Genomic DNA, 26945 nt, shown 5'->3' with positions numbered 1-26945 from the left:
CTTGGTTTCAATTAGTGCTTGTGTTGCATTGTGGATTATGTTCTGAAATTTACAGTATGTTTTCATAGTAGAATGACCTCTTATAAAAAAAAATATTCCTCATGACATAACCCCTTTAATAAAGTGCTGAAATAAAATATGCCAGCTATATCAAAAACATCAAACCTCATTGGTGTATGAATCATGACGTTTGGTCAAGAAAAACTATGAGGTTTGATGTTACCAACTTTGCCACCATGTTTCATTTCAATGCTTTATCAGTGGTTTGAGTGATTAATGACTTAAATTTCACTTTTTAAGCTTGAGGTACAAGAGTACAGTAACTATTCACTGTCATTATATGGCAAATAAACCCTGGGAATAAAAAAATCATATGAGTTTGGAGAGACATTAAGGTGTTCATTTTTGGGTCAACCATTCTTTTAAGCTACACATCCCTTACCTGATACTATAATAACCCCAAAACATCTGCAGCCAATGCTAGTCTGTCCGCATACAAACATTTCATTCAGAGCAGACAATAAATCACAACATCTCTGCACTTAGAGCTGATCTGGCCAGCTTTCTTACATACTGAATATCAAGAGAACGTAGACGATGAGACTGGGGTGAAAGAGTGAATGAGAGGAAGAGCCTGCGAGGCTCTTATTGTTTAAGGCAGGGGTAGACATTGAGTCCTGCCACCAGACCCACAGGCCGCACAGAGTCGGTTTCCATGACAACTGAATTCTAATGACTAAACCGCTGGCTTTTGCTTACGGAAAGAGATTGATGCTACTGAATCCTGATGTTTTCACACTTCGACACATTTTCCTTTCACAAACATTGTACAACCCTGCTCTCATCAGGGCCTCTCGCGAATCTCACTGTGATCCCAATAAAACAGAAGAACAAATCCACTTCAATTTAACTAGACAGATGGTTTCTTAAGCCATTATCTTTCGGTTCTCTCCTGCCCCCATCCCCCATCCCCCCATCCAACCTGCTTTTGCACTCCCTCTGTGATGTACCCATGTGACTATAGCCAGCTGTTCATTGGCTGGCACCACAAGGGCATTTGTCCAATCATTGCCGTTTACTCGCATAAACATAAGCAAAGCAGGGTTCTTATGATTCAGAACTGAGCCTTTCTTTCAATGGGAAACATTATATTGGGTTCACAGTTTTTTAGAGAACTATTCTTGCTGCAGGACCATCTGCTGTTGCCTGCATTTGCCCTCATCCCATTTTCACTGTGATCAGCTAACAGTGTGTTTATGGTTAACTCCTCTTCAACATACATGCCATTTCTGACACAGCTGACATGGCTTAGACATGTAAGTACAGCAAGCTTTTACTTAAGCTGACTTTACTCACATAGTAACTCAAGAAACGCAAGAACCATGGATGTCCTGAATGATTGTATGATATTTAGTTATTGTAAACATTGTGTAAGCTGAGCTGTGCTGAGCTTGTACATTAGAATGGAGTTTGCAGGCAGTTAAATTGTAGTTTGTTGATTTAAAGGAATTTTTATTTGGAAGTATTTAAATTTGAAACCTCAAGTCATGACTTTGTAATGCTTCTCAGGGCAGGGATAGCATTTGATAAGATCTGAGCTTTACAATACAAACCCCTGAGAGTTGGATCTACTTTCAATTTCCACTTTCTGCTGTGGACTTCAAATAAACAAAGTACAAACTGCTTTTATGGTCAAGGGGATACATTTAGCTTCTCTCCTTAATACTATTTTGCTTTGTTTTTCACATAGTAGGACAAGCATTATAGCTCATTGCAAAGCTTGATATTGTGACTTGATCTTTTTCACTTTATTTACCCTGGTGACTGATGGGTAAGGTGACCAGATATCTGAAATGAAAAATGGGGACATTTCAAGTTCAATGGTAATAGGTCACTGGAATTTCATGTTACTTATTAAAAAGGGGGCCAAATCAGATTTTATGTATTTTGACCATGGTGAATGCAGTAATGTACTGAAAATAATTTTGGTTTAACTAATAGTAGTAAGTAACCTGGTTGCTTAAAATGTTTTAGTTCAACTTTAACTCATTTAAAATAAAAATGTATAATAAAATAAATAAATTATTTAAATAAAAAGGTATAGTATATAACAGTTAGTGGATTTTCTTTCATTATACCAGTGCATTGCCATTGTGATCAGTTTGCTTAATAAAAACAAATTCTTATGTTAAGTGAATCTAAGTTGATTTGGCAAAACGTTCACAAATCATGAAATAATTGTTATGGTGTGGTGATTGAATCATGCTCTATTGAATACTGTAGCATTTGTATCAATGAAATCCAAACATAGAGGTAAAGATGATCATTTTAGTGGTCTAATTATAATAATAATTATTAAAATACTCTTTTACCTAACTCTTTGCGTATCTCATATGGACCTGTTTTTAATTACCACCTTTTATTTTGATCAAGTCTTGTATAGTATGCAGTATCCTTTTCAGTCACTTGTTTCCTTGCAAGACACAATGTAATCTGTGCTGTAATGTACTGACTCACTGTACATTTCTTAGCAGATATTTTATGATATATTCCTATTTATTTTTACATGTTATTAATGCCATTATTCTTTTACATTTATTTCGGGTAAATATTAAAACAACAAATATGTGAGAAGGTGCTTTCTTTAGTCAGTGTGATTACTTGTGCATCAGTGAGGGAGAGGGGATGGTGGGCTGATAGCGCTGATATACACAACACACACTGATTAAAGATACAATTATTGATTTCATTTGGTCATCTACGGGGATTAATTTGACTAATTTTAACCCGCATGTTATAGTTTGTGCAGTCTGTGTGGGAATCCCAGCATTATGAAGGCTTTCAATACAATCCTGAGCTGAATTCAGAGCCTGTTATAAAATACAAAATATCACTTTGTAACATAAACAGCTAGTATGTGCCTTACCTTGACATTTATAACAATGACAATAATTTTCTTCAATTTCCTGGTCTCGTTCTTAATGGCAAAACTGGCCCGACCAGCAATCAGTGAAGGAAGACGAATGAATTGAAGCTGCTATAGCGAGCAGCCCCCTCTGTTGGTCAAAATAAACAGCACACTGTAGGCTTTGCTGCTCGGGCTAATTTCTTGCCATGTAATAATACAGGTCCTTCTCAAAAAATTAGCATATTGTGATAAAGGTCATTATTTTCCATAATGTAATGATAAAAATTAAACTTTCATATATTTTAGATTCACTGCACACCAACTGAAATATCTCAGGTCTTTTATTGTTTTAATACTGATGATTTTGGCATACAGCTCATGAAAACCCAAAATTCCTATCTCAAAAAATTAGCATATTTCATCCGACCAATAAAAGAAGTGTTTTTAATACCCAAAAAAAAAGTCAACCTTCAAATAATTATGTTCAGTTATGCACTCAATACTTGGTCGGGAATCCTTTTGCAGAAATGACTGCTTCAATGCGGCGTGGCATGGAGGCAATCAGCCTGTGGCACTGCTGAGGTGTTATGGAGGCCCAGGATGCTTCGATAGCTGCCTTAAGCTCATCCAGAGTGTTGGGTCTTACGTCTCTCAACTTTCTCTTCACAATATCCCACAGATTCTCTATGGGGTTCAGGTCAGGAGAGTTGGCAGGCCAATTGAGCACAGTAATACCATGGTCAGTAAACCATTTACCAGTGGTTTTGGCACTGTGAGCAGGTGCCAGGTCGTGCTGAAAAATGAAATCTTCATCTCCATAAAGCTTTTCAGCAGATGGAAGCATGAAGTGCTCCAAAATCTCCTGATAGCTAGCTGCATTGACCCTGCCCTTGATAAAACACAGTGGACCAACACCAGCAGCTGACATGGCACCCCAGACCATCACTCACTGTGGGTACTTGACACTGGACTTCAGGCATTTTGGCATTTCCTTCTCCCCAGTCTTCCTCCAGACTCTGGCACCTTGATTTCGAATGACATGCAAAATTTGCTTTCATCCGAAAAAAGTACTTTGGACCACTGAGCAACAGTCCAGTGCTGCTTCTCTGTAGCCCAGGTCAGGCGCTTCTGCCGCTGTTTCTGGTTCAAAAGTGGCTTGACCTGGGGAATGCGGGATGTTTCTACTCCAGACTCAGTCTACTGCTTCCGCGAGGTCCCCCAAGGTCTGGAATCGGTCCTTCTCCACAATCTTCCTCAGGGTCCGGTCACCTCTTCTTGTTGTGCAGCGTTTTTGCCACACTTTTTCCTTCCCACAGACTTCCCACTGAGGTGCCTTGATACAGCACTCTGGGAACAGCCTATTTGTTAAGAAATTTCTTTCTGTGTCTTACCCTCTTGCTTGAGGGTGTCAATGATGGCCTTCTGGACAGCAGTCAGGTCAGCAGTCTTACCCATGATTGCGGTTTTGAGTAATGAAACAGGCTGGGAGTTTTTAAAAGCCTCAGGAATCTTTTGCAGGTGTTTAGAGTTAATTAGTTGATTCAGATGATTAGGTTAATAGCTCGTTTAGAGACCCTTTTCATGATATGCTAATTTTTTGAGATAGGAATTTTGGGTTTTCATGAGCTGTATGCCAAAATCATCAGTATTAAAACAATAAAAGACCTGAAATATTTCAGTTGGTGTGCAATGAATCTAAAATATATGAAAGTTTAATTTTTATCATTACATTATGGAAAATAATGACCTTTATCACAATATGCTAATTTTTTGAGAAGGACCTGTATATTTCACTATGCGAGCCATTTTGAACGCTCGGGAAAACGAGAACATTTCCGGGGACAGACCACCAAAAACCGGGACTGTCCATGGAAAATGGGGACATCTGGTCACCCTACTGATATATGATATAGAGAAATGATCTTAGTTTGTCTGGACAGGCTGAGTAATTGAAATTCCACTCAACTGAAAGACGATGTTGAAAACGTAAATTAGAATGATTAATTTTATATGATGTTAATATATGGCTACACATGTCAATTATATAGTTCATGTTTTTTTTATGATCTTGTAATTGTAACCTTAGGCGGAAATCGTGGGAGTCGGGGAGTCAGAACCCCCCCATCTGAGGGTTGTCCCCCTAAAATATCATTAAAATATGTGTATTGTCCATCCATCCATCCATCGTCAACCGCTTATCCTGTGTACAAGGTCGCGGGGGGCTGGAGCCTATCCCAGCTAACATTGGGCGAAAGGCGGGGGACACCCTGGACAGGTCGCCAGTCCATCGCAGAATATGTGTATTGTAAATAATATAATGATATATTCTTAAAATAATTGTTTAAGAAATAAAATAATACAAATGCAAAAGGGGCAACAAAAAATTCCTTGGTGTTCCCTTCAAAAATTGCTCTTGTGAATTGTTATATTTATTGTCCCCCCCCAACATTTTGATGACATTTTCGCCCCTGTAATCACCATAATAACTGTTGTGCAATTTTTTAGATTCAGTATGTAAAACACTAAGTTAATATTCTCAGCAATGCTGAGTAAAGCTGACCTTAGCTGAGAAGTTCCAACATCTTATCTTGAGGGTATCGTATTATACATTATATTGTAAATTATATAAAAAAATATTTATTGACTGACTTGTACTTGTTGCTTGTTAATTTTCTGAAGTATCTCTTCAGCAAAAACAAATCTTGATATTGTCACTACATCTGATATGTTGACGAATGTAATTTGAAGAGTTACATATTGCAAATACAGCATTGTCTTATTACAAACAATGAACATACATAAAAAAAAAAATTATACATTAGCACATATATTCAACAGCTTCAAATTAGAGCTGTCAGAATGAACGTGTTAATGCATGGAATTAATTTATAAAGTTTAATGCGTACATTTTTCTTAATCGTGATTAATGCTTTTACCATTATTACAGCATAAACACTGGTTGGAAGGGCAGAACCTTTGCTATGTGTATGCCTGGAGTCATTACTTCAAAACTTACGCAACAGCGCTTCGTACCAGTGACAAAATGATGGAGAAAGGACCTCTTAATGCAATTTGATGAACAAAACAAGTCCAAAAAGAACTTATAGTAATCAAGTTTTTTACAGCCTATGTAAGGTGCATTTTAATAACCACAGAAGCACGTTAAGTCTTAACTATCACCAAAAAGTAGAATGAGATGTTTTTGTCTGCAAGCACTTCAAAGCACCGCTTGACATTGGGATTGACGCTCTGATGCAAATCACGAATGCAGCTTTACTATTGCTGTAGCAAAGTGTACAGCCACAGTCTACCAGTAGATTCATATTTTGGAGGATGAGAGTTTAGAGATATAATGCCCATTGCAATGAATATGCAACCTATGTAGAGACTAGTTCTTTCAATTAGTCAAACTCTCTCTTAGACTTGGAGAACATTTAATGTTACTTAAATTGGTGCTGTTTTAGTGCATTTCTTATAAGTGGAAGGCTTTGTTTGTAAAATGTTAATTAAAGCATCATATTGTAACACATATGGTAACACTTTAGAATACTGTATCTTAATGCATAACTAATAAGGAATTACTGCAGAACTAATAAGTAATTCTTCATTAACACTTAAGTCACTACTATTAACTAAGGAAGGTGTGTTAACTAATCAGTATGTAATAGCATTTTATAGTTGTGTTAAGTAACAATTAGCTAATCAATAACTGTTTAATTCAGTCATGCATCCTGATGAAATACTTTTAATTATCTACTAATTCAGCTTCAGGAGAAATAACTATTGAGTAACTACTAATGAACAGTCGATTAATTACAATACTCAGGTTGTAACTAATTCCCTCATAATTATGTGGCAATTCTGTTTTAATTAATCATGGGTTCCCTGTATTTTCACTTTAGAATACTGTTCCAGGTTGTAAGTAATTCCCTCATAATTATGTGGTCATTCTTTATTAATTACTCATGGGTTCCCTGTATGTTCCCTTCCCCTCAGTCATTACATTACATTACATACAGGAATAATTTACCCAAATGTAATGTGATATGTGCTGAGGAAAACAAGAGACATACACACTATACTGTATATAAATCATAAACCTACCTGAGGTAAGTTGGCTAGTCACTTATAGTGGGGATGGGGTTCCATTCCGTGGTTGATTTCTGGTTACAGACCACACTCACAAAGCAATTGACCATACAGGTCAAAACTATTAAATTCGCTGTAATGACTCATTTTGGGAGTGTAGTAATTCCACGAAATGCATATTGCATTTCCATAGTAATAATAACATTAGAAGGAAGAAGAAATGGCCACAACCTGAATATTGTAATGGCTAATTGTTATGATATTATTGCAATTAATCGACTGTTCATTAGTAGTTACTCAATAGTTATTTCTCCTGTTGCTGAATTATAGATAATTAAAAGTAGTTCATCAGGAGGCATGACTGAATTCAAAAGTTATTGATTAGCTAATTGTTACTTAACACAACTATAAAATGCTATTACATACTGATTAGTTAACACATCTTCCTTAGATGTTAATAGTAGTGACTTAAGTGTTAATGAAGAATTACTTATTAGATCTGCAGTAATTCCTTATTAGTTATGGATTAAGTAAGATACAGTATTGCTAAAGTGTTACCCACTTTTATTATTCTTGTTCTTTGTTTTATTAAACAGTTAGTTCAACCATAAATTAGTAAAACATCATGTACTCATCCACATGTTGTTCGAAACCTGGATTACTTTTTCCTTCCATTAAACACAAAAGGAGATGTCAGCACCAGTCACCACTGATCTTCATTGTATGGAACACATTATACAATGACAGTGAATGCTGACTGGGGCTGACATTCTGAGACATCTTTTGTGAAAAAAAAGTCCTGTGGGCGAAAATGCCTTGTTGATGCTAGAGGTCAGAGGAGAATGGGCCGACTGATTCAAGCAGATAGAAGAGCAACTTTGCCTGAAATAACCACTCGTTACAACCGAGGTATGCAGCAAAGCATTTGTGAAGCCACAAAAATGCACAACCTTGAGGCGGATGGGCTACAACAGCAGAAGACCCCACCGGGTACCACTCATCTCCACTACAAATAGGAAAAAGAGGCTACAATTTGCAAGAGCTCACCAAAATTGGACAGTTGAAGACTGGAAAAATGTTGCCTGGTCTGATGAGTCTCGATTTCTGTTGAGACATTCAGATGGTAGAGTCAGAATTTGGCGTAAACAGAATGAGAACATGGATCCATCATGCCTTGTTACCACTGTGCAGGCTGGTGGTGGTGGTGTAATGGTGTGGGGGATGTTTTCTTGGCACACTTTAGGCCCCTTAGTGCCAATTGGGCATCGTTTAAATTCCACGGCCTACCTGAGCATTGTTTCTGACCATGTCCATCCCTTTATGGCCACCATGTACCCATCCTCTGATGGCTACTTCCAGCAGGATAATGCACCATGTCACAAAGCTCGAATCATTTCAAATTGGTTTCTTGAACATGACAATGAGTTCACTGTACTAAAATGGCCCCCACAGTCACCAGATCTCAACCCAATAGAGCATCTTTGGGATGTGGTGGAACGGGAGCTTCGTGCCCTGGATGTGCACCCCACAAATCACCATCAACTGCAAGATGCTATCCTATCAATATGGGCCAACATTTCTAAAGAATGCTTTCAGCACCTTGTTGAATCAATGCCACGTAGAATTAAGGCAGTTCTGAAGGCGAAAGGGGGTCAGACACAGTATTAGTATGGTGTTCCTAATAATCCTTTAGGTGTGTGTATATATTACACACACTGTATTTCTGGAACTATATGAGATTGAGTAAAATTACTTTTGAAATTAAACTTTTAAATTGAACATATTGACTAGATGAAGGACAGCTACGACAACAACATTAATTTAGGTATCCAAGCAATTTGTGTTTCACGCAGTATTATTCACTGGGTATAAACACAATTTGATTCCAGAAGAAAATATAAACAAAATAAAAAATAAAACAGCAATAATCACCTCAGAAGGACATTTTCCTCCTGTCACCCAAAGTTCACAGTCCAAAAAGTGGAATAGCCAAATTAACATTTTAGGTTAAGTTTTCAGAGACACAAATTTGCTTCACAAAAAAAGCATTTCCAGAGTGCCATCCAAATGCTTTTTGAAGTACACACTCTTTGCCCTCTCATGTGGTAAAATTTAGCAAGATATTTAAAAAAAAATATATAATTTAATATACTGAGTAACTTATTGCAATTTGACAAAACACATGTCAACCATGAAACTACCTTAACAAATGTGTCCTTTTATACAGAGATTAGCTGGCATACTCTCTTCATACACTGTGTCCGCATGTTTCTCCTCAGGCTCTGACAGTGTCACTGCACTGCTGGAGATTAAATTGAAAGTGCCTTAATCCCACAGAACCCCCTCAGTTCCCCCTGCCAGCCCACAGCACTGTGCCAGGCCTGGCGGTGCCTCTGTTACCCCATAGTCTCACACTCATACATCATGCCTACAGTCCATTCACTATCTGTCTGATGCACATAAAACTGAAAATAATTTATTGATCTCGTATAAGATTTGTGAGGCCGCACAGAAAAAGTCTGTGAAATATTTTACCGCACTGTGTATTGTACATAAATTCTCTGCACATTTTCTGCTATTTGTCGAAGGGTTTTTTGTATAATTGTTCAAAGAGACCAAGGTCAGTAAGGTAGGCATATCCCTACCTAAACAAACTCTGATTCCCTCACATATCAGACAACTTTTTCAGTCTTTGTGGGCGGTTCTTGGCCAAAATAAGCTTCAATATAGACTAGCCCTTTTGTCAAAGGTCTGGCTACGCAAGACAATAAGCCAGGTCTAATCCCGAGGTCAGAAATACTGAAAGACTCATTAAGTCTCACATAAGAGTATAGTCAGAGTATTAAAATTTGTAGTATTTCCAACAGCAATCACAAAATATAACAGAAATCACTCGATCACCAAACTAGAATCACGGCTACTGCTTCAAAGTCTTCAAGCCATCAAGCCATGGAAAAATCACACCACCAACATAAAAGGCAAAAGGAAACATAGTGGATTTGTTTTAATGAGTGGACTGATATCTATTCTTTGCAGGTGGGGAAAAGGTACACATCCAAAGAATCACTTTGAGGTTTAACACTGTGGATATTGACAGGCCTTGCATGCCAACACGGAAATCAGAGACGATGAGCCAGGATGACCCAAAGTCACGCCCAATGCTGTAAGCACATACTCTTAAAGGATAAAAAACACTTTCAAGACTTCATAAATGAACCAAATCATTGCTGGTTATAAGTGTCCCATCAGTTTCTCTCAGAGATTATTAATTTTCAAATGGGGAAGTTGTCACCAAGGCTTTACTCACAGTAAAGTTGAGTCAAAAGTCAATTTACAGTGACAAGAAAAGGTATGTGAATACTTGCATTTGTATTATATATACATTTGTCCCAAAATCTGGTTTGAACTTCATCTAAGTTACAATAATGAACAAACACAATTGGTTTAAACTAATAACACTAATAACTTGTATTCAATATGTACATCATTCAAAGTGTAGATTGGAAAAAGTATGTGAACCCCATAGGCTAATGTCATCAACAAAAGCTAATTAGGAGGCAGGAGTTGGCAAACCTTGCACCCAATTCATGAAATGAGATTGGAGGTGTGGGATAGAGCTACTTTGACTTATAAAAATCACAAAAAAAAATGTTGAGTACTATTCACAAGAAACATAAGCTGACAGACCAGACCTCAAAAAAAGAAATCTCAGAAGATTTATGATCAAGAATTGTTGGTTTGCATAAAGCTGGAAAAAGTTACAAAGCTATCTAGGAGAGCTTATATATTCATCCGTCCACAATTAGACAAATCGTCTATTAATGGAGACGATTTAGTACTGTGGATACTCTCCCTAGAAGAGGCCGTTCAGTCAAGATGACTCAAAGGGCACACTGTAATAACAGAACCCTAGAGTAACAGCTAAAGACTTGAAGAAATCATTGAAACTGGTTAACATATCGGTTCATGAGTCTGCAATACAGAAAACATTAAACAGGCAGGATGGAAGCTGTTGCCTTCCAACAAAAATATTGCTGCATGCTTTAAGTTTGCCATACCAAAATGAAAATATCAGCCCAACAGTGAAGTATGGTGGAGGGAGCATTATGATTTGGGGTTGCACTGCTGCTTCAGAGCTGGGGCCACTTGCCATCATAGAGGGAAAAATTAATTCCCAAGTTTATCAAGATATCCTACAGGATAATGCTATGGAAGCTGTGCATCTGCTGAAGCTCAGTAGAAGTTGGGTGATGCCGCAGGACAATGACCCTAAACATCCAAGTAAATCCACTACAGAATGATTTCAAAAAATAAAATCCACCTTTTGGAGTGGCCCAGTCAGAGCCTAGAATTTAACCCAATAGAGATGCTTTGGAATGACCCCAAGAGAGCCATTCACACCAGACATAATAAGAAAATAGCTGAGCTGAAGCAGTTCTGGAAGGAAAAATAGTCTAAAATTCCTTTTGAACGTTGTGCAAGTTAACGTTATTGCGGTCAGTGGAGGATCGACCAGATATTAAATCCAAGGGTTCGTTTTCTTTTTCCACAGCACTGTGAATTTTTAATGGGTTGTGTTCAATAAAGACATGAAAGATTATAATTGTTTGTGTGTTATTAGCTTGTGTTTGTCTATATCAGTGACTTTGATGAAGATGAGATCACATTTTATGACCAATTAATGCAGAAAACTACATTAGCATACACTCTGGTAAGGTTCTACTATATAATGAAGGTAGATTTTAACTGGAAGTTTAATCTGTTTTTCCTGAGCAACAACAGTGGAAATGTTCAATAGTTTTTTGTAGCTAAGACCATGGTATGTGCCAACATAAAAATTGAGAAAATTTAACCTATACCCTAAGACACACCACCCTGAGAAGTGACAACTAGCACCAATATCCCCTAATAGTGTATTAACTCTCTCTCTTTGTGTGTGTGTGTCTTTAGGGAACTGCGAGAGAAGCTCCAGCCAGAGGTGAGTGAGCTGATTAAGCAGCAGAGGTTGAATTGCCTGTGTGAGGGGACCTGCTTTAGGAAGATCAGCGCTCGTCGCAGACAAGGTCAGTTACTCATCCACAATCTTGCCCCACAACTACCGGTACATGTGGTTGGACATCCAAAACTGCAATCTATTCCACTTACACAAGAGCATTTGACTGCATGTTTCACTGTGCAATTCAGAGGACACCCAGAACTAAAACCCTTACAGTCAACACACAAAGAATGTAAAGAATGTGACGAGGAGGACGGCGTGGCCGGGCCGTGAGGGTGAGCGCCAGGCACTGAGTTGGCCTGTCAGTGTGAGAGGGATAAAGGGTGACCGTAAATCCCAGTTCGGGAGAGAAAGAGACAGACAGACAGACAGACAGACAGACAGACAGACAGACAGACAGACACACACACACACACACACACAGAGAGAGAGAGAGTTTTCCATTAAGAAGAGACCTTTTACATTGGTGCCGAAACCCGGGAAGGAGGAACAGCATGCTGTCCTGGGATAACTCGCCGCTGCCATCCACCAGGGGGCCCACTGTCATCTGTCAGAAGGCAAAGAAACAGCTGTCGTCCACCAGGGGGCAGTGCAGTGGCTGAGGACAGGGTGGGCAGCGTGTTTGGGAGCCGAGGAGTTTTGTTTTGTATTTTCCATTAAGAGGAGACCTTTTACAGTGATATAGTTTCAATGTAAACTACTAGCAATTACTTTAGCTTTTGTATATACAATATGATTATAAATAAAGGCAGGCACTGTATTGGAGACCCCTTATGTTGGCTTGATGTACAGTCATATAAATACATTTGTATTAATATACTTAATTATAGGGCTTCACAGGCTTAAGTCCACATAGTACCTTATCCTAATGCTGGATCAGTTTAATATTACATTAAGCTACAATACAAGTTAAGATTATCACATTATAGATATAATTATTTTTTTTTTTTTTTTTGAGGCACACAACATCCTATATTGTGCAAATACTGAACTGTATCACTCAGGAAATCATGTATGTACCATTATTTTGTCCTCTTTATTTCAAATCTTGTTTCAAGCAATCAAAACACATGTACATAAATTCATCAAATAGTATGAGGGAATCCAGCTGATCATGAGCACTGGAGTTTTAATGATGCTTTTAATCAAAAGTGATTTTCTTAGGTCACTCCAACTGTAATTGAAATCGGTTTGTGTTGTCATTCCTACTACCGGAAATGTTTTAGGCTAATATCTGATTGGAATATCAAAGCTCTGTCAAATAAACTTAAAATTGCTTTCCATGACTTGCACACCACTCAACATGCATATGATTTAGCTGTATACACAACTACTCAGTGCTCTCCCTTTCTCTCCCCAGACAAGTTCTTGTATTGTCGTCTATCACCAAACCACAAAGTGTTACACTACGGAGATACAGAGGAGTTCTCTCAAAGACAATTATCACATGACTCTCTCCAGGAGAAAAGTGAGTTGTCTTAACACATTTTGAATATTTAAATGACAAAATTATAAAGAATTTGAAGGATAAAAATGAAATGGCTGTCGTTTTGACCTATAATGGTTTGTAGTTTGTGATGGTGTGAGTAATATGGCATGGCCACCATATAGTTGGGTGCAAAACTCACATGAACAATTCATTTTGATTCTCTTATTGACTTACAAAAGTGCTTTATTTTAATTTATAAAATCAATCTCTTTTGTAGTTTATTGATGCACTCCATAATGACCCACAAACTTACTCCGACTAGTTCTAAATAGGTTCATTTGTAAATATAAGTAAAACATAAGCCTTTCTATTCTGAATGTCAACAACAACAAAAAAAAATCTGTCAAATTCTCTTCATTCAGTGACAGTAGCAGATATCAAAGCAGTGGTCACAGGTAAAGATTGCCCACACATGAAGGAGAAAGGAGCACTTAAGCAGAACAAGGTAAGAATTAGATAAAAGCTTGTAACAATGAGGCAAAAGCGTAGCAGCCGCAGGGGACACGTCCCATGCACTCTTTAAAAAGGCGAATATTGTCCCTTGCACTTTTCCAAGCTAAACCCACACCAAGATTAAGGGGGCTTTCACACTTGGTTCGATTGCCTGTTCCGAACCCGAGTTCGATTGCTCCCCCCTCCCCCCGATGGACTGTGTTCACATTATATATTTGTATCCGAACCGCGGTATGCTTGCGTCATCAAGCTGCAGCTGGTGCGTAATCGTGTTGCTTGATAACCGCGAAATGAAAAGGCGTCAAAATTCAATGAATAGACTTGCTCGGTTCACATTTGTTCTTCTTTTTTTTAACCTTTGGTTTTGTTTTCATCATCAAGATACAGAAACACACTTGCGTCTGTCTGCCGCAAAAATACTGAAATCGTTCAAAAGACAGCGGGATGTCCGCCGAAGACAATTTTTGCGAAGGCAAGCAGAAATCATCTCTCTGCTTGCAGTGCGTGTGCGTCAATCCCGCTTTTCGTCAAGGTAAGTGTATACACACACACACACGCACGAACGAAAGTAAACCCTTTCCGCTCATTTTGAAAGTGACGCGTGTGAGACTGACGACCACATTATACGTCATCAATAGCGGTTCACTTCCGCGGTTTGGTTCGATTGCGTTCATATCAGCAGCGAACCGTACTGGAGTTCGCATGAACCATACCCCAGACCACCTTTTTAAGTGGACCCGAGTACGGTTCGCGGGTGCGCACCCGAGTTCGGAAGACAGCGTTCACATCATCCAAACGAACCGAACTCTGACGTCATTCGAACCGGGGTGCGCACCAAAAGTGCTAGTGTGAAAGCCCCCTAAATGGTGGATTTTGTATAGGATTCTTTGCATTTTGTTACTTTGGGCTGTTTGAGCAACCTCACAGCCAATCACAGGTGAGTTTCATGAGTGGAAACAACCTTTACATCATAGGGCATCTGTCAGACAGTCTAATCAACATGGCTCCATTCATTTCTACAAAGTTGCTTTCAACAATGCTCCATGTTTGTATCAGCATTGATGTTGATCTAAATTAATAATCTAGAGATGAGGAAAACACAAGAGAGTTATTTATCAGCATATCATTCTTGATTGGCAGCATTATGTAAAATGCAATGCAAAAAAAACAAAACAATGGACAATCCTTCATTAAGCACACATTGTAAGTGTGTGTGTGTGTATATATATATATATATATATATATATATATATATATATATATATATATATACACACACATATACACACACATCTATATCTATCTCAGCACACTCGTAGACGAAATGACCAAAATGCCCATCCCTAGTATCTGGCACCAAGACTTTAGCAGCAGATCATTTAAGTCCTGTAAGTTGCGAGGTGATGCCTGCATGGATTGGACTTGCTGGTCCAGCACATCCCATAGATGCTCAGTCAGATTGAGATCTGGGGAATTGAGGCCAAGTCAGCACCTTGAACTCAGGTCATATTATCTTTCTGAAAGAGGTCACTCCCATCAGGGAATACCGTTGCCATTAAGGGGTGTACATGGTCTGCAACAATCTTAAGGTGGGTGGTGCGTGTCAAAGTAACATCCCCATAAATGCCAGGACCCAGAGTTTCCCAGCAGAATATGGCCCAGAGCATCCCACTGCCTTCTTCCCATAGTGCATTCTGCTGCCATCTCTTCCCCAGTTTAACAACGCACATGCACCTGGCCATCCACATGATCTAAAAGAAAACATAATTCATCGCACCAGGCCACCTTCTTCCATTGCTCATGGTACAGTTCTGATGCTCACGTGCCCATTGTAGGCACTTTTGGCAGTGGACAGAGGACAGCGTGGGCTCTCTGACTGGTCTAGCCCCATATGCAGCAAGATGCGATGCACTGTGTTCTGACACCTTTCGATTATGGACAGCCTACAGTGCTACAGTAGCTCTTCAATGGGATCGGACCAGAAGGGCAAGCCTTCGCACCTACCAAGCATCAATGAGACTTGGGTGCCCATGACCCTGTTGCTGGTTCACCGGTTGTCCTTCCTTGGACTACTTTTGGTAGGTACTAACCACTACATACCGGGAACATCCCACAAGATCTACCGTTTTGGAGATGATCTGACACAGTCATCTAGAATCACAATTTGGATCTTGTCAAAGTTGCTCAGATCCTTACGCTTGCCCATTTTTCCTGACCCCCCACCCCACCCCACCCCACCCCACCCCCACTTTTAAAATGACTGTTATGCCCCTGCAATGAGGGAATAACTCAGGAAATTTACCTCTGGTTATTGTAATGAGAAATTTGGCAACTAACCTTCACCTACCAGATGGGACTAGGTTTTGTGGGGTCCAAACTCAGTACAGGCAAACAAGTTGTCATTACTTGAAAAATACTGAAGAACCAAGCAACAGCTTCAGGAAGATAAAACATTTTAATCAAATAAAAATAAAAACTCACGGCTGAACAATGAAAACATACAACGGTAAAACTTAAATGGGAACATAAGCAATTAAAGACTATAATAAACCATTTAAACCTAGGGTGTGTAATCCAGAGAGGCTAGTAGTTAGTAATCCAGAGAGGCTAGTAGTTAGTAAGCTAGCTTTGAAAGAATAAAGGCCGTCCTCGCTTCAGAGGTGTCTCCAAAGCCACGCATCCTCTATCACACATGAACACACACACACAGAGCAGAGTCTAAGCACCAGGAGAAGAGACGTGTTGGTGGATTGATCACAACAGTTTCAGATTACCTCATGTCTCATTCACAGATTAGATATTACAATAATAACTAACGTAATTCTCATGCTCGCTCTGAACAGCGTCATGGAACACACGCTGATGATGTGTGAGTTGTGCGGCGGAATGCAAATATAGATTGACAGACAGGAAGGACATCATATCATTACATTCGGACCGAATGATTAGTCCTCTATATTATTTATTTTAGATACTCATTGATATTCTAGATCAGAAGAAACAGATATCTCTCTGGTCTAAAAGATCAGATTAAATAATTGTAAGTAGGGCAAGTGTTTTAAGGTCAAGTTGCATTACTGTTTTGACCTTTAAAACATAATGTGTTTATAAAGCACAGCAGTGTCATCAGAGTAACTGTATGCTCCACAACTTATTATTAAAGAAAAAACTGTGTATGACTGTTTGCGTACAGTTGACAGCTATGCCATCTACAGGGTATTAATTGAGTCAATGTGACTCATGCTTGACTAATTTATAAAATCAGGGTCAGAAACCATACAAAGGATCAGGGCAAAATTTTCATGAATGTGACAAAAATGCCCCAAATATTTAAAATGTATTTCTTATTTCTTCTTGGCCTATTATGGGTTTAGTTTAGTATTAGCTGTCTCAGAGGAGTGTTTTTGAATGTGTAGCTTTTAACATGTGTTATTGAAAAAAAATGTAATAATACTAAACTTGAAGAAAATGCTCACACCAACTACAGTCAGCGATTACATCACAATTTACTGTGACACTAAACAGCAATACTGTACAATTTAACATGGAGTATATATAATTATGTAATATGTATTCTAGCAGACCGTTTACTACGTCATGGAATTTTGTTAATTTATTAACAGATTCTTTTGTATTTTTATGCTGGTTTTATAGGTAACAGCCATAATTATTTAGAATGAGAATTGAGACGGAGTTATTTGGCATAAGCATGCTGTTTTGTTTAAATGGTTAGGGAATAAAGCCCCTAAGGGAGCACATACTACCCCTTAATAAAAGTAAATTTCTAACAGATAGTTATAGTGAACAACTAGATTCCAATTATTACATGAGCGATAAGAAAAATTGGTAAAGTAACTCAAATCAAGTTTTGATATCCCTCAAAACCCAATAGTTGAAATCAATGTCAAATCAGAAATGTAATATTTCAGTACTTGAAATCCAAAATCATTATCAGATCTTCTAATTTGACCTTTTAGAAAACACTCCAGTCAAAGTGACTTTGGAAGACAGAATCCATCTGGTGTGCATCGGAACCTGTAGCAAAGTGCAAATGGGAATGTTGGAAATGGAAAAGAGGTCTCTACATGACTTAACCTCTGGACCTGTAGATTACTCTTTTTCTTTTTCAGGAGCTGCTGGAGCTGGCTTTTTCCATTCTCCATAACTCTGATGAATATCTCAATTTCATTGCTCCAGACAAAAGGGCGGTGAGTAGTTTCACATCATATACAAGACAGGTTAATTGATATAAAATGTATTCTGGTCTTTTAGAAAGATACCAACACCACCTTATCATGTGAAAAGTTCCTATCAGAGCCATTAAGAATATTTTTTTGGTACTGTGATATCAGTTTTCTCTCTCGTAAATACTGTTCCTACCTGAATTCTAATTCCCTTAGACTTTTGTTTTTTTTAGTTCTGCATTTGGACTGATGGCTTGAATGCCCTTTTGGGAAAAGAGATGACAAGTGAGCTCACAAAAACAGATATGGACACTCTGGTTACCATGGAGATAAAACTTCGCCTCTTGGACCTGGAAAACATTCAAATTCCTGAGGTCCCTCCTCCTATCCCCAAAGAACCCAGCACTTACAACTTTGTTTACGACTTTACCCAACAACAGACTTGAGACTGGAATAAAGTCCTTACTAATGCTGATAACCAGCTGTGTAAGGGGTGCTCAGTTTTCTCTTGTACGGACAGCACAATGTTCAGATCCTAAACTTTCCTCTAGATTGTGACTATGACGTGATGCTTAAGTTTTCCATTTCCTTCTTGTAAAAAAAGTGTAGAAGTACATATCTACATAAAATGTTACGGACTGATTTGTTTGATCACATTTAGACTTGGAAGCTGTTTTCAGCAGCAAACACAGATAAGAAACAATCAATATAACACATAACAAAATCAATATAATCAGTTACAGGAATGTTACAAAAGTGCATGTGCTAGTCAGTCATGGATGGATACATTCCACAGCAACAAAGCCATATAACTCAGAGCATTAAAAACCCTGTGAAATCAAAATTAAAGTTGATGCTTTTAGTCCATATATTTTATATCTCCATATCTACGATAGTGTACTTCTAATCATTGCCAATTTGTTTTCAGAAAATATAAGCATTTAAAACCTACAGTCTTTCTCTTCCGGCTAAAAATACTCAGAAAAATCCATGACGTCACATACAGTCAAATAATTGTTGACGTCACATACAATCAAATAATTTTTAGAACAAGAACGCACCCTCCCCCTACAACCGTTCAGCACATCTGGCTGTGTTCTAACTGGTGCTGATCATGCCTTCACAGGGCACTTCATAAGGAGCACAATCAATGCTGTAGGCTCATTCCAAACAGAATTTCCATAAGAATCACTAAAAAAGTGTGTTCTGACTGACCTTTATCATCTTTCAGCCATCTAAAGCTCTCACAACGGAGAGCATTTGTCTTTGAAGGGAATAGGGCATAGGGCATTTTTGTACAGCTTGAGTAAGTGTTCTTGACTCTTTATGCTATTGTGATTCAAATCAAGGATGTATTATTATCTTTTACTCACTTGTTTCTTATTCATCTGCATTGGACTTGCAAACCAGCTTCATCGTAAGCAAAGATAGATGTGCTGTGTGCATTTGTGGGCTGTTACGGATTAATGTTGTTGGCTAGATCATTGTTCATTTCTTTGAAAAAAGCTGGCCGGTATTGAGATCGCTTCTCAAGATTCCCTGGTAAGAGGTTCTGAGCAGCATGGTGGAAAGGGGTATGTGTGTGTGGTAGGGTTGCTCCAATACCAACATTTTCGATACTGTTATCAACAAAAGCCTTACATTTTTGATGAAATTACACAGAAAATTACTTGAATGACAGAAATTAACTGCATAAAAGTGTCACAGATACAAATTATGCGTTTTCCGTTTGAAATTTTCTGGATTCCATGATAAATGTTTTTATTAAAATTTATGATTAAATGGGTAATTTTTTAAATTTTTGGAAAATTAAAATGCTGCACAACAACAGAGCTAACTTGACAGTATTAAAATGTTAATAAAAAAAAAACAACAAAAAAATCTGATTACCTGTGGTACAAGACTGCTATGGCTGAATCACAACATGCTGATAAAACACTTGTGTATTTGTGATATTCCTAACATATTATAATAAAACATCCATTTAATATAATAGACTTGTTCTGAGTTTTATTGCTACTTTTTTTACCATTAAATGTTTATGGAGTAATTATTTTTCGGTCTTTAATTTCACGCATCCAGTTGAAGAGCTTTCATTTAAGCATTTTGAAAGACATTTGAGTTGTTCCTGTTTTTGATGGGAAATTATATCAAGCTTCCCATTAATGCTGGAATAATCCTGTCGCAACTCTCGAGCTGAAATTTCAAAGCTGCAACAGAGTTAATTTACTTGTTAACAGCCATTAATTCTTTAAACACAATGCATGAAAATTAAGCACCAGCAGTGTGTGTTGCATTTGTATGAGTGTGTGCGCATGTGCGTGTATGTGAAGCAAATGACAGGACCGAGTGGCAACTCTTGTTCATTCTGTAGCGTGCAGCGCATGTGACACTAGTGCGTGGCTATAAACTAAAGCCTACTGGCTTTTTTGAAAAATGGGAGGAGTAATTCAACATGTCCCGCCACCACTTCCTGTTTCAGTATGAAATGCGTCAAAACACCAAATCAAATTGCATTTGTTAAAGCACTATAAGGGGACTTTAATGTATTATATAAAATATAACTAATTCATTATATTAATTTTAAAGATAATAAATTACTCCATATAAGACTCCATTTGAATTCTACATTAAAACACAGACAGAGAGAGAGAGAGAGCCCCAAGGGGTTAACCTGATGAACTTTACTCTGCCTTTTATCTTAAATTGCACAGCACAGTGCAACATTACATTAAGCTTTAGTTGCTGGTGTTTTAAACTCAGAATATTTCAGCTCTTGGAAAGAAAATGTTGTTGACTTTACTAAGCCTTAAGCATAAGGTGGCCTAAGGAGCCTCAAAATATATGATGCAGTTCACAGTATTTACGATATAATTTATAGTCCAGTCTTGAGTTACTCTGTATTTAAAAAAATGTGAAGAATCTGGGTTGATGGTGTAGGGTGTTAACATCAACAGTGCATTCATAATTAACTTTTAGTCTTCCCTAAGATCACAGATAAGAGCTTTCTGATAAACCGTTCCAATTAATAGTTTTCCTCCATATGGGGCTGCCACTGAAGAACCAATGATCACACTACCATCATCTGCATATACCTGAACCACCTGTGGCTTTTCAGAGAGGATGTCTTGAATCTTGATAACCTAAAAGGATAACATGGATATATTATAGATGTATATTTTTTTATTTTGGGGCCTTACCACTTTTTAATTTAGAGACAGTTGAGAGAAGACAGCAGTCATGGGGAGAGGGTGAGAGAGGGACGGGATCATGGCATGGGCTGAACCCTCATTTCCCAAGAGCATGGGCATTAAATGCTAAACCGTGGCTCTAACAATATTATAAAACATTACTGAAACAAGTACGAGTGTCAAATTATTGGCAAATAAACACACGTGAATAGTTATATTTTAAGATATTTTTATAAATACTACAAAATGCAAACACTTACCTCAGAGCCAGGTGGATCATTTGGATCACAACGCATGAATTTGTGACCATTTGGGTGGCAGCCCAGCCATAGATCACCAGATTCACGGTCCACCTCAATGTTGTCACAAAGTGACCCCACTTCAACTTCCTAGGTAAAACATAGCAGTAATATCAACAACGATCAGCAAAGTGGTCTCCTTAAAATCAATATCTATAATGCATGTAGCAATGCAATGTTAGTCATTCCTTTAACATACAGCACTTTTTTTTATATATATAAATTATATACATATAAATAAATAAATGTGTACAGATTTTGCTGTTTCAGAAGGAAACCTGTACTCAACTGTGGCATTCAACTGATCACAAGTATAGTAAGTCAAAAACAGCACCATCACAATTTGAAGAAAGTAATTTTTGATCAAATCTACACAGGCCCCATTTCCAGCAGCCATCACTCCAACACCTAATCCTTTTTTTAATCAATTTTTCTCTCCAACTTGGAATGCCCAATACCTACTACTTACTAGGTCCTTGCTGCGGCGTGGTTACTCACCTCAATACTGGTGGCAGAAGACCAGTCTCAGTTGCCTCCGCTTCTGAGAGTCAATCAGTTCATCTAATCACGTGGCTTGCTGTGCATGATACCGCGGAGACTAAAAGTATGTGGAGGCTCGTGCTACTCTCCGCAATCGATACACAACTTACCACGTGCCCTATTGAGAGCAAGAACCACTTAATCATGACCACGAGGAATGTAGTGCAGAGGAGGGCGGGGCCAGGCCAGAATGACACACGCCCAGACACCAATCAGCCTCACGAGGCGAGCGAGGGATAAAGTCGACCAGCAGTTCGAGAGAGAACTTCAAGCAGCTGCCCTGTATATGTTTATGTGTTTTTGTTTAAGTTTATCATTAAACTTTATATTGTCAAGCCGGTTCTCGCCACCTCCTTTCCCTTTTACCCCCTTTACAAGGAGGTTACCCCATGTGACTCTACCCTCCCTAGCAACGGGCCAATTTTGGTTGCTTTGGAGACCTGGCTGGAGTCAATCAGCACACCCTGGGTCATTGCCAATTTGGGAGACCCATTTGCGACTGAGCTTTAACTTCCTAGCTGATGTATTGAGATGTTGCTTCAATATATCCACATCATTTTCCCTTCCTCATGATGCCATCTATTTTGTGAAGTGCACCAGTCCCTCCTACAGCAAAGCACCCCTACAACATGATGCTACCTCCCCCATGCGTCACGGTTGGGATGGTATTCTTCGGCTTGCAAGCCTCACCCTTTTTTCCTCCAAAACATAACGATGGTCATTATGGCCAAACAGTTACATTTTTGTTTCATTAGACCAGAGGACATTTCTCCAAAAAGTAAGTTATTTGTCCCCATGTGCACTAGCAAACAGTAGTCTAGCTTTTATTTTTTGGTGGTTTTGGAGCAGTTATTTCTTCCTTGCCAAGCAGCCTTTCAGGTTATGTCAATATAGGACTCGTTTTACTGTTGATATAGATATTTGCTTCCCATTTCCTCTATCATCTTCACAAGATCCTTTGTTGTTGTTCTATGATAGATTTGCACTTTTTGCACAAAACAACATTCATCTCTAGGAGACAGAATGCCTCTACTTCCTGAATGGTATGATGGCTGTGTGGTCCCATGGTGTTTAAAGTTGCGTAATATTGTTTGTACAGATGAACATGGAACCTTCAGGCGTTTGGAACTTACTCCCAAAGATGAACCAGTCCAAAAAAATAATTCTGAAGTCTTGGCTGATTTCTTATGATTTTCCAATTATGTCAAGCAAAGAGGCACTGAGTTTGAAGGTAGGCCTTAAAATACATCCACAAGTACACCTCCAATTCAGTACGCCTTATATATATATATATATATCATGTACAACAGCAAAAGACCTTGTGAGAATGCTGGAGGAAACAGGAAGCAAATATCTATATCCACAGTAAATGCATCCTATATCGACATAACCTGAAAGATTGCTCAGCAAGGAAGAAGCTACTGTTATAAAAAAGCCAGACTACAGTTTGCAAGTGCACATGGAGACAAAGATCTAACTTTTTGCATCATCACAAGGAAGGAACATTATGTGGCTATATTGAAGCGACATCTCAAGACATCAGCCAGGAAGCTCAGTCGCAAATGGGTCTTCCAAAGGGACAATGAACCCAATCATACCTTCAAAGAAGTGTCAGAATGGCTTATGGACAACAAAGTCAAGGTATTGGAGTAACCATCACAAAGCCCTGACCTCAATCCGATAGTAAATTTGTGGGCAGAACTGAAAAATGTGTGCGAGCAAGGAGGCCTACAAACCTGACTCAGTTACACCAGTTCTATCTGGAGGAATGGGCCAAATTTACAGTAACTTATTGTGAATAGCTTGTGGAAGGCTACCCAAAACTTTGACCCAAGTTAATAAATTTAAAGCCAATTCTACCAAATACTAAAAAAAAGTGTATTTAAACTTCTGACCCACTGGGAATGTGATGAAAGAAACAAAAACTGAAATAAATAATTATCTCTGCTAGTATTCTGACATTTCACATTCTTACAATAAAGTAGTGATCCTAACTGACCTAAGACAGGAAATGTTTTCTGCGATTAAATGTCAGGAATTGTGAAAAACTGAGTTTAAATATATTTGGTTAAGGTGCATGTAAACTTCTGACATCAACTGTATAATAATATATATATATATATATCTGTGTGTGTGTGTGTGTGTGTGTGTGTGGAAGTGAGGGGTGTAAAATGCATGTAATTTTGTGTTTACCTTAACATGAGACAATATTGTGTTGTTCTGTATTTTCATGACAACAATTTTGTGCTTCAGAATATCTGACACATACAAATGTCTGAAACAGGAAAATGAATTAAATGAATGACTATTTTCCAAAGAAAAACGTAATATTACACTCTACAGTCTATTCGTGTTTTACCTTGATTTTTATTCCAAAACTTGCCTTTTGTTGGGGGAGATATTTATGCCGTTGGCAGACATGAATCCCTCTGCTACAACTTGCACTGTGTCAGGACTGTAGTAGATGACATCACACCAGGCCAAAGAGAGCAATGGCTCCAGAAACTTGAGAATCCCATTAGTGAAGTAATGATCATTGGCGGCATAAAAGCTTTCGGCACCCACAGCTACAATATCATTCACACTAAAGCATGACACAAATAAATAAACTGAAATGTATTCTCTGATTATGTTCGGGATACATTACCACACTTCCTGAGTGAACATACTTGTGCAGGAGTTCATGCCTAATGGTCTTGATGTATTGAAGAGAGTTTTCTTTCTCAACAAATCTGAAAATCTCCACATGACTTTTGCCTCGAGGATGATTAACAACAAATAGGTATATGGCACCATCTGCAGCAAATAACAACAAATTATAACAAATTTTATTGCTCACATAAAATAACACAGCAACAAAATACTGTTCTTGTTCACGTTTACAATTATTGCATAAAATTCACCAAACCTTTATCGTCGGTGTACAAGCTGATTCCATGTGGATTAAAGGAGTCTTTGTCAAATTCCCCTTTAATGCTCAATGCTTCAATATTCATTGGAGAATCCACCAGATTCAGGGTATAAAGCTTTCCAGGGTCCTCCGAATAGGATGGTAAGCCTGGATACTTCAAGCCCTGTGTTTAATTCATTTGAACATTTAAAACATGGTTACATTGAATGGTTGAATTTACATGGGGGGGGGAACAATGATTTATCTTGTGTTGTACTAACACAAGATTCAATGAAAGGTTTTATTAAGACATCAGGATTGGCAAAGCTCTGTGCAGATGGGTTTGAATATATTTTATTAAGTTACCAAAATGCTTAGTTATGTTATTGTTGTTTTGACATACAGTGCTCAGAAAGGCCAATCCACCCTCAAGTATGGAAATATCTTCAGCCCCAAACTCTGTTAAAACACGGAAATGAAATCAGAAATGCATTTACACATTTTTAATTCGGATAGGTAACGTATAGCACTTGCTCCAGGCAGACAAATTCAGTCCAGCAAATTAAACTCGGTCAATGTAGTGAGTGTTTAACTTGCCTATTCCCTTTATTATGTAACAGTTTGGAAGGTGGTTCTGGGTTAATTCTCTGGAAGAAAGCGCTACATGCCTGTGGATAAAATAAAAATGAATACTAAAAGATACTGATATGATCATTATCATGTGCAATAAAATATCAACAATTTGCATAATGGGTAAAAGTTTGCATGCGCCACACAGCCACGACCAAACAGCTCATTCAAATGGAAACGAGTTGCAGTTTCCAGCTTGGTCTAATAACGCCCGTTAGTCTGAAAAACCTCATTGCAATTGTTGCCAAGCTTAGTATTTTTATAAACAAATATGTCTTAAGCCTACGTTATATATCGTACGATTTGACAAATTGACCAACCTTATTGCAATGAGCCTTTCTCCGATCAAAGCTGAAAGAGCTACAACAAAAAGCGAGAGTACTGTTAACTTCCCCATATTGTCAAACTCTTGGCGCAGGCTCACTAGTAGCCAAAGAGAGATGTACTTTAACCCTTTAAAGCAGATGTTTTTCTTTCATGCAAACACAAGTTTATAGAGATAAGTTTAGTCTCATGTATAATCTATATCGTTTAAATCATATGCAAATCGCCTAAACATTGCAGAGAAACAATTAAAGTTATGTTCACCCAAAAATGAAAATTATGGAGGCAGTGCTCCAAAAAGGGGCGGTGTCGTGATCAAATGAGTCCACCCGTGAAAATACAGGTGAAACTCGAAAAATTAGAATATCGTGCAAAAGGTCATTAATTTCAGTAATTCAACTTAAAAGGTGAAACTAATATATTATATAGACTCATTACAAGCAAAGTAAGATATTTCAAGCCTTTATTTGATATAATTTTGATGATTATGGCTTACAGCTTATGAAAACCCCAAATTCAGAATCTCAGAAAATTAGAATATTGTGAAAAGGTTCAGTATTGTAGGCTCAAAGTGTCACACTCTAATCAGCTAAACACCTGCAAAGGGTTCCTGAGCCTTTGAATGGTCTCTCAGTCTGGTTCAGTTGAATTCACAATCATGGGGAAGACTGCTGACCTGACAGTTGTGCAGAAAACCATCATTGACACCCTCCACAAGGAGGGAAAGCCTCAAAAGGTAATTGCAAAAGAAGTTGGATGTTCTCAAAGTGCTGTATCAAAGCACATTAATAGAAAGTTAAGTGGAAGGGAAAAGTGTGGAAGAAAAAGGTGCACAAGCAGCAGGGATGACCGTAGCCTGGAGAGGATTGTCAGGAAAAGGCCATTCAAATGTGTGGGGAGCTTCACAAGGAGTGGACTGAGGCTGGAGTTACTGCATCAAGAGCCACCACAC

At 38.2% G+C, this 26945-nt stretch overlaps 2 protein-coding genes across 3 annotated transcripts; one reads left to right on the top strand and one right to left on the bottom strand.

The window, feature by feature from the left end:
* The first annotated feature begins 1136 nt into the window (after window positions 1-1136).
* On the top strand, window positions 1137-20112 carry si:dkey-56f14.7 (engulfment and cell motility protein 1). Its single transcript, XM_052144126.1, has 7 exons — window positions 1137-1316; window positions 10034-10160; window positions 11948-12060; window positions 13354-13461; window positions 13845-13927; window positions 18066-18143; window positions 18353-20112. The coding sequence occupies exons 2-7, from the start codon at window positions 10102-10104 to the stop codon at window positions 18563-18565; spliced, it is 654 nt and encodes a 217-aa protein (XP_052000086.1). The 5' UTR covers window positions 1137-1316; window positions 10034-10101; the 3' UTR covers window positions 18566-20112.
* Window positions 19875-26122, bottom strand: LOC127656006 (serum paraoxonase/arylesterase 2-like). 2 transcript variants are annotated; one of them, XM_052144124.1, is made up of 9 exons: window positions 25990-26122; window positions 25637-25707; window positions 25443-25498; window positions 25058-25223; window positions 24819-24945; window positions 24533-24733; window positions 24343-24424; window positions 21571-21699; window positions 19875-21262 (listed from the first exon to the last, which is right to left on the bottom strand). In XM_052144124.1, the coding sequence occupies exons 1-9, from the start codon at window positions 26064-26066 to the stop codon at window positions 21095-21097; spliced, it is 1077 nt and encodes a 358-aa protein (XP_052000084.1). In that variant the 5' UTR covers window positions 26067-26122; the 3' UTR covers window positions 19875-21094. The 2 variants fall into 2 exon arrangements, with proteins under 2 accessions (XP_052000084.1, XP_052000085.1); XM_052144125.1 differs by lacking the exon at window positions 24343-24424 and having other exon boundaries at window positions 21571-21695; window positions 24529-24733.
* Between the last annotated feature and the right edge of the window lie 823 nt (window positions 26123-26945).

The sequence above is a fragment of the Xyrauchen texanus genome, chromosome 15 (genome assembly GCF_025860055.1).
Source record: "Xyrauchen texanus isolate HMW12.3.18 chromosome 15, RBS_HiC_50CHRs, whole genome shotgun sequence".
NCBI classification, from domain to species: Eukaryota; Metazoa; Chordata; class Actinopteri; order Cypriniformes; family Catostomidae; genus Xyrauchen; species Xyrauchen texanus.
This window is presented reverse-complemented; position numbering and strand designations above follow the sequence as displayed.